This window comes from Oryctolagus cuniculus, chromosome 2 (genome assembly GCF_051225735.1).
Source record: "Oryctolagus cuniculus isolate XC-2025 breed Fujian yellow rabbit chromosome 2, ASM5122573v1, whole genome shotgun sequence".
Lineage (NCBI taxonomy): Eukaryota > Metazoa > Chordata > Mammalia > Lagomorpha > Leporidae > Oryctolagus > Oryctolagus cuniculus.
Window position 1 is genome coordinate 87,892,743 of NC_142868.1, and position 18,006 is coordinate 87,910,748.

General features: G+C 43.7%; 1 protein-coding gene and 1 long non-coding RNA gene across 14 annotated transcripts in view; one reads left to right on the plus strand and one right to left on the minus strand.

Annotated features, from left to right (window-relative positions):
• UNC5D (unc-5 netrin receptor D) overlaps positions 1–18,006 on the plus strand; it is a 582,366-nt gene that overhangs the window by 552,887 nt on the left and 11,473 nt on the right. For all 9 annotated transcript variants that reach the window (XM_002709540.6, XM_051833981.3, XM_089327353.1 and 6 more), the window contains 2 exons: positions 2–166; positions 6,394–6,572. In XM_002709540.6, the coding sequence (XP_002709586.1) occupies positions 2–166; positions 6,394–6,572 (344 nt within the window). The remainder of the gene's footprint in view (position 1; positions 167–6,393; positions 6,573–18,006) is intronic.
• The window catches only part of LOC149127876 (uncharacterized), a 140,868-nt gene that overhangs the window by 13,910 nt on the left and 108,952 nt on the right, over positions 1–18,006 (minus strand). The window lies entirely within an intron of this gene.

An 18,006-nucleotide genomic window follows, 5' to 3' on the forward strand; every position in this document is an offset into this window, starting at 1 on the left:
GGAAGTCCCGTTCTCCCGCGTGTGGAGCAGTAACCGGCAGCCCCTGCACTGTGCCTTCTCCTTGGAGCGCTACACGCCCACCACTACCCAGCTGTCCTGCAAAATCTGCATCCGGCAGCTCAAAGGCCATGAACAGATCCTCCAAGTGCAGACATCGATCCTAGAGGTGAGTCCTTGATGCCCAGCCTTTCAAAAGGATGACCAGAAATAATACAGCTAGACCTAACTCGGTCATGCTACTCAGGTTCTGAAAGAGTACCCCAGTGCACAGGCTCTTTTGATTGCTAATAAGAGCTGAGCTTCCTACTGGAAAAGAAAACTCAGAGCATAGACACTGTGGAGGGATCTTCAGAGAAGGAACAGCCTGATAGACTATGAAGGGCTTAGAATATCGGTTGAAATTCTTTACTGGTTGGAATGGTTGAGATACAGACCGTAACAGGGTCACATTCTCATAGGTCATTTTGTTTGCTTTTGGTGGATCTGACTGGTTTTCTAGAAGTACGTCGTCTCAGGTGCATTATTTCTTCCAGGGGCCTGTGTTCCCTGTCTGCTTACATTTTCTCATGCTCTCTGGGCTTAGGGCTATGCAATTCACATATCTATCAAACCTAGTCCATTTTCTGTTACCATAATGAAATGCCTGAGGCTGGGTCTATTACTATAACGAAACCGGGTTATTTGGTCATGGTTCTGGAGGTTCAACTGCATGGTATCTGCATCAGCTGAGCTCTGATGGGGATTTTGTAGTGGATGCTATCACAGTGGGGGAGCATGCCCAAGAAATCATGTGGTGAGACAGGAAACACACGTGCCACCAATAACTTTTAGAAGACCTAACTCAAGAAGTACCTTCATCATTCCTCAGGGCAGTGTCCCCAGTGACCTTCCCCTGGTTCCACCTCTTAAAGGTCCCACCAGCTTTACACCACCACACTGGGGACCCAGCTTCCAACACATGAACCCTTGGGGGACAAACCGCACCCAAACCATAGCACCTGGATTCATCAATTTAATAAAGTGAACAGCATAGGCATTAATCTCATGCTACAAAGTAAGGAAGAGAATTAATAAAGGGATAAAGGACCTTGTCCAGATCAAATTGCCATTGAAGGGCAGAGTTAAAATGAGATCCAAGGGAGAATTCACTTGGGAACATTCGTGGACACAGGATCTCTGCCATGCTTTGATTTGCCCTAAACTAGTGAATGATTTCATGGCTTTGGACTTGAGCTTGTACAGTAGAAAAGAGCAGTCCCTCCTGAATAGTAATTTGAGGATAGCAAGACAGAGTGCCAGAGAGATATGATGCTTTAGTATAGCTGTCTTAAAGTAATTCCTATAATTCCTAGCTAGTGTAGGAAAACATATTTTATTGCTTACCTGTACAGACTACACATATATACACATATCTATTCATATAAATAATACATTAATGTACGCTTGGTAGAAGGTTTAACACATTTATATACATGCAACCCGACTTTATTCTTTGAGAATTTGTAGCTATATAACATTATTGCTTCTCTCCATTCTCATTGTAATTCATTGTTTATGCAAAGTTAAGTATTGCTAATCTCCCAAATAGTCTTTCTGGAGACTGGATGGCTTTCCAAAGGATTATACTTTAAAATGGATAGCTGTCTTAACTGACATGTTTTTGCAGTATTTGAATTCATTATTGAGAATTAGCATTATGTGCTAAAGTAGTTTTGATGGGGAAGGTAGATCCAGAAACCTAGGGGTAGGATATTTTTAAAGCCTCTTACTTGAACAGTTGTGGCATATTTAGTGCCATACATTTAAGAGTAAAAATTGTGGGCAAGTTTTAAAATAAAAGCAAAAGGAGAAGTCAAGAAGAACTGGTTTTCAGAAGCAAGCATAGAAAGGCAGGACATAAAGATGCCTCCAATCCAAATCACCATAAATGCCTGCTGACAGATTCACACAAGGATTTCAGGTTTAAAGGTTTGTTTTTTTGACACCCGTATGTTGGAGATTAGCGTGTGCTATTACAAGAAATTCGTCTATGAGGAGTATGATAGGGTTACTGCATTCCAGTACCTTTACTCCTTGCTTAAAGTGTCAAAGTGCCTGGAAATAATTTTAGCTGATACAATCTTATCCCTTGGAATTCCAGTTCCTTTTCCAATGGTTGACAAGTTTCCAGTCACTTTGCAATGTCTTGAGAATGGCATCACAGTATCTTCATAATTGGAGGCAACTATTCTAATGGTATTTTGATATTCATTGTCAGGCAATAGTCACCCCATTGGTAGGTAACTGCCTCTTGGAGGCTTTTTTTAAGCCTTCTGTCTTAAGAAGGATCAGTTTATTAACGGCTTCAAGTATTACCACAGGAATGGACCTACCAGGAATCCATGGCTATATAACAAACCATTTCTTTGAAGTCTAGTCTGCTATTTTCTGTCAGAAAAGAATAATTTTGAAAGCTACAATATTTCTGGTTCTGTTTCATTTGCTTTCACCTTTGTCATATAACCATCACAACTTTGTGGATGAAGTATTGCCATCACAACTTTACACAATGTTAAAGACTAAGAAAGCTCAACCTTTTTGTCCATGCTCATTGAACAGATAAGAGAGGAAGGCAGAGTACCAAACCCAGAGACGGACTAACAGATCCCAAACGAGGGGTCTGACTTAGCTGCCTTAAATGTGGACTTTGGCCATAATATAAGCCTTCTGTCTTTGAGGGATCAGAGGCTGGAAACAAACACCTTTGTTTTTGAATATATGAAAGAATACAAAAGTTGAGAAACTCCTCCCTCTAGTTTCTACTGTACTCAAAGTCAGAAAGTACATAAGGATGCTTATTCCTACCTGATTTGTAATTTTAGAGGCTAAAGAAATTTTATAAACCATGGTTAAAAAAAATTATGTTATAACCTACTTTATACAATGAGAAGCTCAGTTGGTTTGTTTTATAGCCGCCTAGTAAGTCATAACAGAATTGTCCACCACACTTGCAATAACCACACCCAAGCTCTAGTCAGTCGATATCTGCCATCCTTCAAGTTAAACTCAAATGTCCCCTCCATGAAGCCTTTCCTAATACCATTAAAGACTAATGGGAATATCACTCAGAATATATTTTTCTTAACCCCTTTGCTGTGTGGATTTCCTGATACTTGTCTTGAAGCCAAGTTGTATAAAGGAATGAGTGCTGATATAGCTATTAGGAAGTCCAAATTTTAGTTGCAGTTGTGTCACAAACTACCTGGGTAACTTTTGCCATACTTCAAACCCTCTGTGGAGTCTATAAGAAATGAAAAAAAAAAAAAAAGACTGATTAGGAAATTGAGGCTGAGAGGGGCTGGGTAGCATCCAACGTCACTGATCTATGAGGTAGAGAGTCTTCCTCCTATTTGGGGTCTTCCCGATTCCACACACCATGTTCTTTCTGGTAGAGCATGCTAATCTCAGATACTGGGAGAGTTTTTGAGAAGCAGTGTCCTATAACATACCAGAGAACAGAACTAAAATGAAGGAAAAGGCAGTCATGGAAGTTACGATGGTTTTTAAGATACCTGCATTTCACATCAGAGCACCTTATTCAAGACCCCACTACTCCACTTCCAATTCCAATTTCCTACTGAGGCATCACCTAGAAGGCAGCAGGTGATGGTTCAAGTACTTAAGTCCCTAACACCCATGTGGGAGACCCAGATTGAGTTCAGCCTCCTGGCCCAGCCCCAGTGTTATGGACATTTGGGGAGTAAATCACTAGATGGAAGATTGATTTCTGTTGGTCTCTCTGCCTTTCAGATAAAATGAAAATAATTTTTTTGAAGAACCTAAAACCAAAAGTAGAACCACTTGATATAACACATAGAGTTTCCAAGAAAAGGTTATAATAAGCAACATTTCTCAAATATATTATGACCATGAGGCTGCTCTTTCTCAGGGCATCTTCTGTAATATCCTCTGGAAATGCTGGGTTAAGGCAGTGTGTTCCCTTGTAGTGTGCAATAAACGATTACCTATTTGATGAATGGTTAGAGGAGATGGGCTTTAAAGGCTTCTAAGCATAGAGTGATGACAGGAAGAGGGAAATGTTGATTGCTATGATTTGATAAATGTCATGCTGTACCCCATAGATATATTTGATTGTTGGGCATTAATCAAAAACTCTAGATAGAAATGCTTATTCACCTGATTTAATCACCAGCCATTGAATAATTGTATTGAATCATCACATTGTGCCTCATAAATATGTCTCATATTTAAATTTTTGAAAAGACATTGCATTTCCACAACACAACCCTCAAAATGGAATTGTGTTAAATGGTTATGGAAAGATAGACAGCACTGTCAATAATAAAATCTGTGCATTAGCCAGCTTCCTCAACTGAGAGATGGCTGAAGCAACACTCAGCATGTATGATGACTTCTAGTTGCGTGAGCCTGGGCGCTGGGCTGCGAATGGGCACTACCATAGCAGGAAGCCATGTGCTGATCAGGGCGGGATTGCAGGGTAGCTCAGGAAGGCGCATGTTGACCCACAGGAGGATGTAGGTAGGTTCCTAATGTGAAGGAGACCTTCCTGGGAGTTCATCATCCTTTCTGGTCCTTTAACCCAGGCTCAGATCTGATACTTTATTTATTTACCTTCAAAAATAGAGCTGCACAATAAGCTTACTGTTAAAATCCATGCATAGAAAAAAATCTTCAAAAAGTTCATGTAGTATTTGTATGATGAAAAAACTAGGCAAGGGTTTCCAGATTTTCTGCACCAAAAGGAACCTTTCTTTAACTATTTTCCATGAACTTTTTGAAGCTCCTTCATGTTAGTTTTCTTTTGCTGTGTAGCAACATACCACAAATCCAGCAGCATAAAACAGCAGCTGTGATTCATCTCACAGCCTTTGGCTAGTCACACAACCAGACATTGCATGACTGGGTTCTCTAATCAAGGTCTCACAAGGTCAAAATCAAGGACATGTTCTCATGTGGAGCTTAGGATCTTTTTCTAACTTTATTCAGGATATTGGCATAGTTCATTTTCTCATGGCTATGATACTTAAGTCCCCACTTTCTTGCTGGCTGTAAACCAAGGGTTCCCTCTCAGTTCCTAGCCACATGTCCCCCCTTACAGTCAGCATTGTGGCACAATAGGTTAAGTTGCCGTCCCAAAGCCAGCATCTCATGAGCTCTGGTTTGAGTCCCAGCTACTCCGCTTCCAATGCAGCTTCCTGCTAATGCAGTAGATGGCCCAAGTTCTTGGACCCCTGCCACCCATGTGGGAGACCCAGATAGAGTTCCAGGCTCCTGGCTTCAGCCAGGCCCAGCCTCAGTCACTGCGGCCATTTGGAGAATAAACCCCTAGAAGGAAGATTTCCTTCTTTCTCGCTCTACTCTGCTTTTCAACTCAATAAATACATTATAAAGAAGACACAAAGGAAATTCCAACATGTTTATTTTCTTGCAGGCCCATAGAGGAGACGCTTCCAGATAAGAGCTACCTCTTCCCCCTCTTTAGGGAATTCCTTGTCTAGATCAGGCTGACTGTGGAAGCTCTCCCTCTCAATTCAGAGTTCACTGACTGGAGGCCATCACATCAGCACAGTCCATGAGAGTGATTCAAGCAGGAATTTCTCATCCTTAAACCTCTGGTAGTCTACTTCAGCTTAGCACCCTCTGCAGTCCCCCACATTGCTATGTGATTTGGCATTGCAGAGGACAATCTGATTGCTGCAATGCACCAGAATAGCAAGTCCTCCTTGGAGCATGGTGAGCACACAGCATGAGACGCCCCCAGCCTACCCCTCTGCACATGCTGGTGTGGATGTTGTCTCTAACTCCTGGCTGGCTCCTCTACACCAAAATAATATAATTCAGAAACGAAGCCAATGTATTTATCATTGAATCTCATGACTTTAAAACTGGGGTTACAGCAAACTTTCTGTGATCAACACAGAAGCAGTTCTCTTTTGTAGCTTTACCTAAAAGGTGCCTCCCAGCCTGCTCCTCTATCAGCCTGTTCACCTTTGGTCATTAATGTCTGTTAGAGGGTCATTCCTTATACTGGTCTAAAACATGTCATCTGCTTGCTTCTTCCCGCCATTCTAGTTCTATCCTGAGAGCCAGAAACAAAGGATCCAATTCTGCTCTCCCCTGGATGTTGGAAGCTTGTGACTGTAACTGCCCTGAGTGGAAGAGGCTGCTGTAAATCTCTAGCAGGATTTATTAGACTACTAGAGAAGCTCCTTACTATTTCAGAAGGGAAAGAAGCTTGTCAAAATACTTTATATAGCACATCACAACAGGCAGCCACCGCACGCATGTGTGTTAACTTCACACGTGGAGAAAAGTGTTGATCGGTGATACTTTCAGTTGTATGTGATCATGCTTTCCTTGCTTTCTTTGTAGAGTGAAAGAGAAACCATCACTTTCTTTGCACAAGAGGACAGCACTTTCCCTGCACAGACTGGCCCCAAAGCCTTCAAAATCCCCTACTCCATCAGACAGAGGATTTGTGCTACATTTGATACCCCCAATGCCAAAGGCAAGGACTGGCAGATGTTAGCACAGAAGAACAGCATCAACAGGTAATTGGGGGCAACTTCTCAATAAACCATGTTCCTTTGACAGCCTTCAAAACCAAGGTGGTCAAAACCATGTGGTCTCCAGCCCTTGCCATCTTTTGGATATCACTGGCTATGTTTCTTATGTGGTCCCACTAATAAGTGGGAAAAGAACAAGATGCGGCACTGACATCCCACTCTGCCTTTTGGGGATGTCATAGAAAAGCCTGACCTTGTTTGTAGTCCCATTCATTACTCCAATGGAGACTTAAGACTGTTTCATGCCCTGGCTGTTTGCAAAAGGAGTTGAGATAAGGAACCAGACAATGTGTGCTTAGGTTATGGGCAAGAGGGAAACCAGCAGTCCAGCCTTGAGGGAACAACAGAATGCTGTACTAGTATGATGGACAGGTTGGCTTCCATCAGCCTGGGGCTATACGCAGATGGTAGCTGTCTCCTGCCCCAGACCTGGAATTCCCCCAAACAGAACCCCTTGAGACAATACTGGCCACCAGTGTGTTATCCTTGGAGAAGCAAATGACCTCATGAGTCTGGTGATTGGCGATACCACTCCCTGAATTCAGGGAGGTAAGGCAGAGAGAGCAGGGCTGAGAGATCTCTCTCCCATCTGCATTCAAGGCACTGCATGGGGGCTTGGTTCCAGGCTGAGTACAACAAAGGAAGCTTTAGGATAACAAAAGGATATGAAGACAGAGGACCTTAGAGAAGCAAAAAGGTACTGTGAATGCAGACGCTCCTCATTGATGAGCTAGCAGGGTAGTGGAGTTCAGCATGGAACTGAGAGATTCATAATCAATGAGAAAGGGCTGAGGTGATGTTCATCACAGCAATGCACCTAGCTTTTGGCTCAGCTGGAAGGGTAACTCTCAGGAGAAGGCACTGACAAATGCAGTCTCCTCTGCCTAAGCCCCCGCATACCACAGAATGAATAGAAAAAAGAACAAGTCTGCCAGAACTGTCTTACTTCCTTTTTCTTTTGAGGCAAAGCTTCATTTTCTTAGTGTTGGGTTTGCTCTGTCATTTCCATTTTGTGTTCTTTATTGTCACGGACATTTTACCCAAGTCTGTCTTTTCTGAAAGGGAGGACTGGCAAGAAAAGATAGAATACTACTTCCTGTTTCCAAAGTCATCCAGAATCCAAGAATGAATGACCCAAGGAGAAAGCAGTCAGGCTTAGAGAAGACAAGACAAGTAGGCCTTCCCACCAGAGAATACTGAACTTACAGAGATAGGCAGTCCCTATCAAAAAGATGGTGTCTTGAAAATGAAAGATAAAAATGTATATTTCCCAGAAAATTTGCCAAAGGATGAAAATATCTTGTATTCAACCTATGAAAATCATGACTATGTTAAGTGCACTGTCATCAACATGGGGACAGGAATGGACAACTCGCCCATGACTTGGTTTAAAAAAAAAATTGGAGGGTAGGCATTGTGGCACATCTGCCTATGACACTGTCTACGACACTGGCATCCCATATTGGAGTGCAGGTTCAAGTCCTGGCTATTCCATTTTCTATTCCGCTTCCTGCTAATGCAATTGAGAAGGCAAATGGAGATGGCTCAAGTATGTGGGCCCCTGTTACACGTATGGGAGATCAAGATGGAGTTCCTGGCTCCTGGCTCCAGCCTAGCCCAGCCCTTGCTATTGGGGCCTTTCAGAGTGTTAACCAGTCATTGGAAGATGCCTCCTCTCTGATGCTCTGGCTAGATAGATAGATAGCTAAAGAGAGGCGGGGGGAGGGAGATGGATGCATTGGGCAAGGACTCAGCAGACCTGGTTGATAGCCCTAATTCTGCTATCATTCCCATCTACCTAAACAAATTAGCTACCATCTGATGCTTTTTCTACAATATAATTCATTGATTTTTAAGCTACAATTTCAAAAAATTTGCCCAAAATATTTCATACCTTGGGATTCTGTCTTTAATTTGCTGAATGAGGGTGTTATGTACTCCCACCTTGTTCCTTGTTGTTTCACATTTACAGTATCCATAAGAGAACTCCAGAGAATGTCTCTAAAGGCATGAGTCCCTGACCATGCGCAGAGGAAGGTTCACTTCAAGCTAGGAGCTGTGCCTAACAGCCATTGTGTCTGGGGAGTAATGAGCAGCAATGTAATGAGCATGACCTCCAGGGTCGGGGTCATAATCTTGAATCCTTGATATACCTGTTCGTTTCCCCTCCAAGACCCCATCTCCAGGAAAGCGTAAGTTTCCTCAACATCAGGAATAAACAATATTTTATGGAAACTTTCTAGAACAGTGACCAGACTATGCAGATTCTCCAGAAGTGTTAGCTAGTAACATAACTAGCACTGCAATTAAGATTAAGGTACCCTGAATACAGATTTCCACTTCTATCTTTAAGTCATAATTATATGCAAGGAATCTTCGAAAAGTTAGAAGTAGATTTCAAAATACATTTTGGAACAAAAAAATTGAAATCCATGCATAACATTTCTTAAATCATAATATGTATTTTCATGCATTCTTATCTTACTAGAAAGTGAGAGACAGGGAAACCTTCTATCCCCTGGTTCACTCCCCAAACACTTACAAGCTTGTGAGTCTCACCCGGACCAAAGCCAGGACCCAGGAATTCCCTTCAAGTCTCCCATGTAGGTGCCAGGGGCCCAGGTCCTTGTGTCGTTACCTGCTGCTTCCAGTGGTGCACATTAGCAGGAAGCTAGATCAGAAGTGGGACAGTCAGGACTTGAACCAAGAACTGCAGCGTGGGATGCAGGCATCCCTAGCAAAGACTTAACCACTGTGCAAAACACCTGGCCCACCAGGTACTTTCTGAAGGCCCCTCATAGCCAGTATGGTTGTGGTGGCATTTCCACACTGGATACCCGAGTCGTGTAAATACATGTAATCCACTCCCATAGAACGTCTTTGTCAGTTTCAGTCAGGAGCATCGCTGCACCTCCTCTGTGTTCTTTAGTGTTACTCCACAAGTAGTCACAGGATGGACTGAGAATGATTTAAACAAGGGCTCAGCAGACTTTTATCTATACAGGACCAGATAGGAGACAGATGGGATCAGTTGCAATGACTCAGCAACTATTGAAAGCAGAGCAAATACATAAAGAAACAGGTGTGGCTGTGTGCTAATAAACTTCATTTATAAAAACTGGCTCTGACCCATATCGGGCCCACAGCAGGAAGTTTGCTGGCTTTTTTTAAGATTTATTTATTTGAGGGGTAGAGTTAACAGACAGAGGGAGAGACAGAGAGAAAAGGCCTCCATCTGCTGGTTCACTCTCCAAATAACCACAATGGCCAGAGCTGGGCTGATCCAAAGCCAGGAGCCTCTTCCAGGTCCCCTAAGGGCCCAAGCTTTTAGGCCATCCTCTGCTGCTTTCCCAGCTCATCAGAGGGAAGCTGGATCAGAAGTGGAGCAGCCAGGACTCAAATCAGTGCTCCTATGGGATGCTGGTGCTGCAGGCAGAGGCTTAGCCTATTATACCACAGCACCAGGCCCTATAGATATTTTTAAAAGATTTATTTATTTGAAAGGCAGACTGGCAGAGAGGGAGAGACAAATAAAGAGGAAATGCATCTGCCGGTTTACTCTTCAAATGCCTGAAATAGCCAGATCTGGGTCACCACAAGCCAGGAGCCAAGGACTCCATACTGGCCTCCCAAGTGGACGTCAGGGACCCAAGTACTTTGGCCAACCTCCACTGCCTCCCCAGGTACAGTATCATGGAAGCTGGATGAGAAACACAGCAGCTAGGACTCGAACTGTCACTCCTACATGGGATGCAGCACCTCAAGAAGCTGTGCCACTACTCCAGCCCCAATAAATAAATGTGTAAAAAAGAGTGTTATCCATCACGACTTCTCCTTGTATAACCCTACAGTTGCAGATAATGTGTGGAACTATTTAAAATGCAGAAATCTAAAATTGCCAATAAGCCATTATTATTGGGTACAAAAGCTATTCCATAGCTTGGGATTTCATCCACAAAACAAAACCCAGTCTTTCTATTCAGAGAATTCACCTCACTTGATCTTGTGACAGCACTTTTATGTGGCTCTTCCGCCATGCACCCTCCATCCGGCTTTCAATTTCCCAAAGTGTTAAAAAGCAACCAAAGCAACAGCTCTCAAATCATGTAGAGTTTTCTGAAGGGAGTGGAAGAAAACATTTGCTTTTATTTTATTGCCAGAGGAAATGTTCTCTTCCCGTCCTCTTTGTAAATGCAAATACCGCTGGTGATAATCTGCCTTTTTCCCAAGCAAATGTCTACTTAGATCTAAATAGGAAAGAAAAGACAAGGAGCCTGAAATGAAAGATTTAGCCTCCCTGAGAGTGCGAGAACTGTCACTGATGTGTGCTATGAGGCTGGCAACACAGGTGGCCCTGAAACTCGCCTGGCATATAGATCACGGTTTGGCAAAGAGCATCGTAGATAGCAGTTGCAATTATAGACACTGAGCAAACGGTGACTGTTACTCAGAGTCCACCCTTGCTACATTTCAAAGTGGAGATGGCTCAGTTATTTAGTAAACCCCGCTGCAGTAATTCTCCACTTCAATGTTCTTGGCTACAGCAATTGGCAGGTGGACTGGATGAGAATTAAGGAATTGGTCCTGCAGAGGTAGGTGGTGGCAGAGTGGGGTCAAGGACTTAAACAACATCAAACTAATGACAAAACAAATAGTTGCCCCATCTAAACTTTCATAATGCTTTGTATTTTTATACTTCCCATAAAAGATTTATTTAAGGAAAAGTTAGACAGCATGTGCTTCCATCTGCTGGTTCACTCCTCAGATGGCGATGGATGGGCCAGGCCAAAACCAGGAGCCAGGAACTCCATCCAGGTCTTCCATGTGGAAGACAGGGGACCAAGCATGTGGGCCATCCTCTGCTGCTTTCCTAGGTGCATTAGCAGAGAGCTGTACCCAAAGCAGAGCAGCCAGGACTGGAACTGGTGCTCGTATGGGATGCTAGCGTTGTAGGCAGTAGCTTAGCTTGCTGTGCCACAAAGCTGATCCCTTTTTATTAAGATTTTTAAATTGTGATTAAACCTTCCTCAATAAGGACCATCTACTTAGAGGAAATTCAATAGCTGTTTCGTGAATGAATGATATGGGATTTTGCAAATGATAGTGTACTTGGCCCTAACAACTTGCCTTCTAATAGAATTAATATGAGGAAGCATCAGAGGTTTTTGAAAGTTAGTCTTAAAACAGGCTACAGAGTGGTTGCTGTGGGGGCATCCTGTCTTGCCCCTTGGATTTTGGGCAGTGCTCGGGGCTCCATGGTTAGATCATTCTTGCGTAAGGCCTCCCAATTCCAGGCCCCCCGTGAGAACACAGCCAGCTTGACCAAGTTGCTATGGGAACAGAAGCAGAGGCTATGGGCGGATGAGTAGAGGGGAGACCAGAATGGAAGAAAAGATTCCAAAACAGGGAGTAGCAGATCCATGACATCGTAAGTCTTCCCAAGGCCCTCCCCCGAAGAGTTGACTTGTTGGACAGTGTGTGAGCACTGCCAGGGAAAAGCATTGTTCACCAGTCAGCTAGTTAGAAGGGTTCAACTGTATTTCAGACAGGAGGACTAAAGGGCAATGATGCAAAGTCTGAAGAAACCAAACTTGTCCAGCTCGTGGCTGATGAGCAGTGCTGTAACAACTTTTTCTTTTTTTAAAGATTTATTTGAAAGTCAGTGTCACTCAGAGGAGAGGCAGAGAGAGAGAGAGGTCCTCCAGCTGCTGGTTCACTCCCCAGATGGCCGTAAGGCCAGAGCTGAGCTGATCCAAAGCCAGGAGCCAGGAGCTTCTTCCAGGTCTCCCACATGGGTGCAGGGGCCCAAGGACGTGGGCCATCTTCTGCTATCCCAGGCCATAGCAGAGAGCTGGATCAGAAGAGGAGCAGCCGCGACAAGAACCAGCACCCTATGGGGTGCCAGCACTTCAGGCCAGGGCGTTAACTCGGTGCACCCTGTAACAACCTGTTTCCCACACATTCTCACACCAAGATCCTGCCTTTGTCTTTCCTGTCCACCCTCTTAAAGGGATACGAGGGAATAGTGAGTAGGCAGAGGGCTGTGGGAAAGGTCAGAGGGAGGCTATGAGACAGTACCTTAACCTACCTCCAAATAACCGGTCAGCATCCACTGCATGCAGGACAGTCCCTGCGCTGTGGGGAGTGGGGTGTACATATTTGTATTCCGGGCTCTCGTCCTGCACCAAGACAGCAATGCTAGGTACTGACATATTGAAAGGAATTTACTCAAAAGGGGAGAAAGTGATCACACACACACACTCACACAGACATGAGTGCAGGTTGACCCACACAGAAAGAGACCCACCATGAGTGGACAGTGGGCCCAGAAAGAGAAAGGGTGAGGAAGTAGGAGGAGCACCCCAGCACCTGCATTGCTGGCCTTTTTTATGAAGTCACAGGGAGTGCCTTTCCTGGCGTAAAGCCACCTGGGAGTTTTCTGATGCCTCCGTAACGTTCCACGTGGAGCTTCATATCCATACTTCCAAGGCACCTTTCCTCCAGGTCCCAGATGAAGCACAGATGCATCTTGGGAAAGGAGGTGTTCTGAGTGACAGGTAGTATAGAACTACCTCATGGGGCAGGGCTTGTGGCTTGCAGGTATCTCTAGCTCAATAGAGCCTACCTCACTGCCTGCCTATCTCATATCACCTGAGCCAGGTTTCTTTGAGGGGTGGAGGAAGGAGGGTGAAAGAGAGGGACAAGAGTGGCTACAGAAAGACAAAGTCTGCTTCATTTTGTTCCTTTACTATGATTACATCCAACTAAGCTTTCCTGGTTCTATAGCCTAGGGGGCTCAAAAATACACCATAACCTTGAAACAATGAGAATGGGGATAGAGCTGCCATTTCCTAGAAAGAAATCTTCAAGACTCTTCTAAGGAGAATTAACACATAGGGCCGTAGCATTACATAGGCCCTTGGAGGCAAAATATGTTGGAGCCTAAATCAGATTTTCTGGTTTTGGCCCAGTGGACTTACGCAGCCTCTGAAATCTGAGAAGCCCTTACGGGGAAGCCAGAAGGCCGCAGCACGGCAAAGTGGTGGGTGTTGGGGCTTCATTCTGCCAAAGTCAATGACTCATGAAACTGCTCGCTAAAACGAAGCTGCAGAGAGACAGCCCTGGGACACGTTTAACCATGAACAAGCTGTATGCAGTTTATAAGGGGCAGGTGTCCGTCCTCAAGGCAATGTGGAAAAGCAGCTTTTTATATTCCTCCAAGAGAACTAACATGCCCACTGGTGGCTCCAGGAGATGGTGTAAGGGGTGTCATATTTTTTCCAGGCTGTGAGTGAGTTTGTGCTGGTTTTTGAAGGACTAGGTTACCCTCCTGCAGACTAATGTTGCTTTCAGAAAAGATGGACATTCCAAAGCTCAATTATAGCCTAAATGATCCCCTTCTTGCTGCTCACACAGTACTAAAAACCTGACAATATCAGTATGTCGTTATGTTTTCATAATTTAAAATAGTATAAGACTGACTTTACCTACTCGTTCAGTGTTTCAATTGTTTGTGATGTTTTATTGAAACACATGTTGAGTTATTACAAACTGAGGTACGTAGGAGCCAGAGTTGTGACTCGGCAGGTTAAGCTGCAGCCTATGCGACTGGCAGCCCATACTGGGGCACAGGTTCTAGTCCCAGCTGCTCTACGTCTACTCCAACTAACTACCAATGCGCTGGGCAGGCACTGGATGACGGCCTGAGCACTTCGGCCCCTCCCACTCATGTGGGCGACTCCTCTGGAGTTCCTACTCTTGGCTTTGACCTGGTCCAGATCTAGCTGTTGTGACCATTTGGGGTGTGAACCAGTCGATGGAAGATCAAACTCTCGGTGACTTTCCCTTTCAAATACATAAGTATAGCTTTTAAAAAATTTAGTGAAAACATCAAAGTGAAGGGTGTAAATAAATATTTCACTCTCTGCCCTTTGGGATCAGCAGAGCAGTCTTTTCTCATGGAGTCAAAGGTTGCCACTTCTTTTTCACCCTCGGGATCCTCAAAAAGGTTTCAAGGTTCTCAAAGAGCAAACTTGTTTAATTTCAGTTCTTTCCCAGTACGATGAAAAGCAGAGATTGAGTAGTTTTGCTTGCCTTTTTCATTTCCCATCATGAGCAATTGTCACAGGAATGAAACTGGGGGATTAAAAACGGACTACAATTTGCTTTGCTCTCTTTTGGCAACTCGCAGGCAGTAGTCCAGGTTCCAACGTTTTCACAGGAAGGTACTTTAAAAACGTCATGGGGAAATGCAATTAAAAGTATAAATTTATTTTGATGCAAAAAAAAGTTTCCTACTATATGTAAAATATATCATGTGCAAAAATAATGCATTGACTGCAAAAGTTTTTTTTGCAGCAAAATAAACTTTTTAACTTTTTTTAAAAAATACAACACCTCTTTGAATCTCGCTTGTACATTACCCAAAGAAGATTCTTACCTTCAATTACCAGCAAGTGGACATGGGAAAAGGGTAACTATGAGAGGAGTGTATTGCCACTCATTTACCTGCAATAATTCAGGTACCTCTCTCTGAGCAAAGGGGAGCAGAACCCAGCATGCACTCAGTTAGTTGCCTGTAGCATCTTTTCCTTTTGGGTTCTGCCATCCTGCCTTCCTTCCCTTGGGGATCCCTAGGGGGCACTGGCAGTTCAATGACAATTCTCATCTCCTGCCTCCCCCTACCCCCACCCCCCTTTTTTTTTTTTAACTTCACTTGCTTTGTCCTGAAGGCTGCCTTTGACGCACTGGCCAAATGTTTATAGTGTGTCCACTTCCTACTTTTCAGTATAAATAGCTTTTCTGTTTGCCTCTAGAGAACCTTATGGAGGGCTGGTTTTGGTCACATAAGAGGCTTTCATTAAATGAGACAATTAAGATGATAGCAAAGATATTAATATTTTGTATTGTGACTATGCTTCAATTCCCTATTTGGTACTGTACAGAAAGATCAGACACTGTTCTTGGAATGATACTTCTTACAGGTAGCTTAACTGAATTTTCAAATTTTTGTATACTGATTACCCAGAAAGAAAATATTTTTAAAATATACTTTTTCAAGGCTAAAGAAAGGCATGTTAGATAGCTGACCTAAACAAATAAAGCCATTGGCCCTGGCATTACAGATAGAAGGGCTCCCTTCTGCTGGCAAGCCTAAATTCTGATGAAAGGACTGCCCATTCCTGGTGTGGAGTGTCTTATTTGCTCATGATGTTAGGCTGCAGCTCCAAAGTGATCCCTGCTACATTTTAGGATAAAATATATTCTCACAATTAGTCACAGCAAGAGTTTGCAGCTTGCAAATAGGTTTATTGGCCCCCTGGTAGCAGGGTTTTGAGTAGCTGAAAGAAGCACTTTGTTATCTGGAATTTCAAATGTAAGGCAGTCTCTCCTAGGCTGCTTGTCAGTGCTGTGTGCCCTTGGTAGCCCTTCTGGATCTTTCCCCAGGGCAAAGATAGAGCCTCTCTCTCCATTACTGTTATCTAATCTCTTCCTTAACTGATGGAGGATTTAGATGTACTGGGTCCCGGAGGTATTTGCATTTGAATACTGCAGGGAGTCTGGAAAACCTGCAGGCTTTCACAGTACTGAAGGAAGGGTGGTATCTCTGGCCACTGTCCCGCAAATTAGCCCTTGTTGTAATGATTTCTGAAGACCCTCTGTAGCAAGTTTTATCCTGGTCCCACGGTTTCTCCCATCTCCACTGACTCTATGCCATCAAAAGAAAAAATCTTTAAATAAATCTATTAGTCTGAAGATATATTTGGAAAACTGAGATTCTATATAAGGATTTGGCTTTTGACCTACATACACCGTTGTGTGTCGGCCTGTGTCTAGCCAGTGAAATAGGTGAAGATACACGTCTCCTGTTGGTCCCTGGCTTCCACGTGAAGTAGGGGATTTTAACTGGGACCAGGCTATGGAGAGAAGGAAGTCTCCGAAAGATGAAATTCGTCATGGTAATAAATTATACCCCCAGGAATTCTGGTGTATAGAAAGGAAACCATGAAATAAAAATTTGATAAACTCCTCATCCTCAGTGAACTTTCATGGATAGATGGACTCAGCTGCCTTAGCATAAGCGTTCATCGGCGTGTACTCGTTCAGAGATCTCAAGGAAACAATGATGTCCTTGAGTCTATAGGGTTTACAGCAGATAAAGACAATGATTCTAAAGGAAAAGGTTACAATACACAGATATCTCATCTGCCTAGACTATAGCATATATATGATGCCATAAAAAATCTTCCAAATTATCTCAGTTGACCAGACTTGAAAAAGACTATGACAAAAGATTCCCTGAAATTCAGTGCATAGCAATGTTTGAAGCATTTAAGTTGGGCATAATATACATTCATTTCTTTAAAATTTTCAAAAATAATTTTTTTCAAGATCTGCCCTAATATTCAGGATTACTGTTTTTGCTAATATTCTGTATTCATTTCAAACAACGACAAGTCACAGACACTAAGGAAACTGTGAGTGCTATTTTGCAGTATTAACAATGTTCCCTGTTTTGTGTGTGCATTTACCGCTAGTACTCAAATGCAGCAGCATTATTTGGAAGAAAAATAGGTCACAAAGATAGGGATCAGAATTATTTCAAAGGGGTGGTATGGAGATAAGAAAATGAATACATGACATAGCAATCTTCAAAACACCATGAAGTTCGTTTTCTATCCCTGAAGCCAACTCAGAATAATGAGGGGAAAGTCTGAGGGGAAAGGAAAGTTTAATCTGTCAGCAGATGAAGAGGTGTCAGACCCCTGCGTCAGGAACCACCACCATCCTGGATGAGGATGTTGTGGAGTTTTTAAAGGGGGCTACAGAAGGGGGAGACAGGATGAAGACCAAAGGATAGAGGCAGCTGCATGTTGGCCCCCAGCCAGGCAGTAAAGTGTTGTTTGGAGTCACGGTGGTTACCTGGTTGGGTTACGTGTTCGGCTCACGTCAGGTTGTTGGTTGGCAATGCGATATTCTTTTTTTTTTTTTTAAGATTATTTATTTATTATTTGACAGGTAGAGTTACAGACAGTGAGAGGGAGAGACAGAGAGAGAGAGGTCTTCCTTCCATTGGTTCACCCCCCAAATGGCCGCTATGGCGGGAGCTACGCCAATCTGGAGCCAGGTGCTTCCTCCTGGTCTCCCACACGGCTGCAGGTGCCAAGCACTTGGGCCATCCTCCACTGCACTTCCGGCCCCCAGCAGAGAGCTGGACTGGAAGAGGAGCAGCCGGGACTAGAACCCAGCACCCATATGGGATTCCAGCGCCGCAGGCCAAGTGAGCCACAGTGCCAGCCCCAACAATGCAATATTCTTCAGGGGATATTTATGATGGCCAACCGGGCTTCAGGGCTTTCTTCCCTGGGCTAGGAATTCCCCTAAAGACACCCTATGAGACCATACTGGCTGCCAGGTG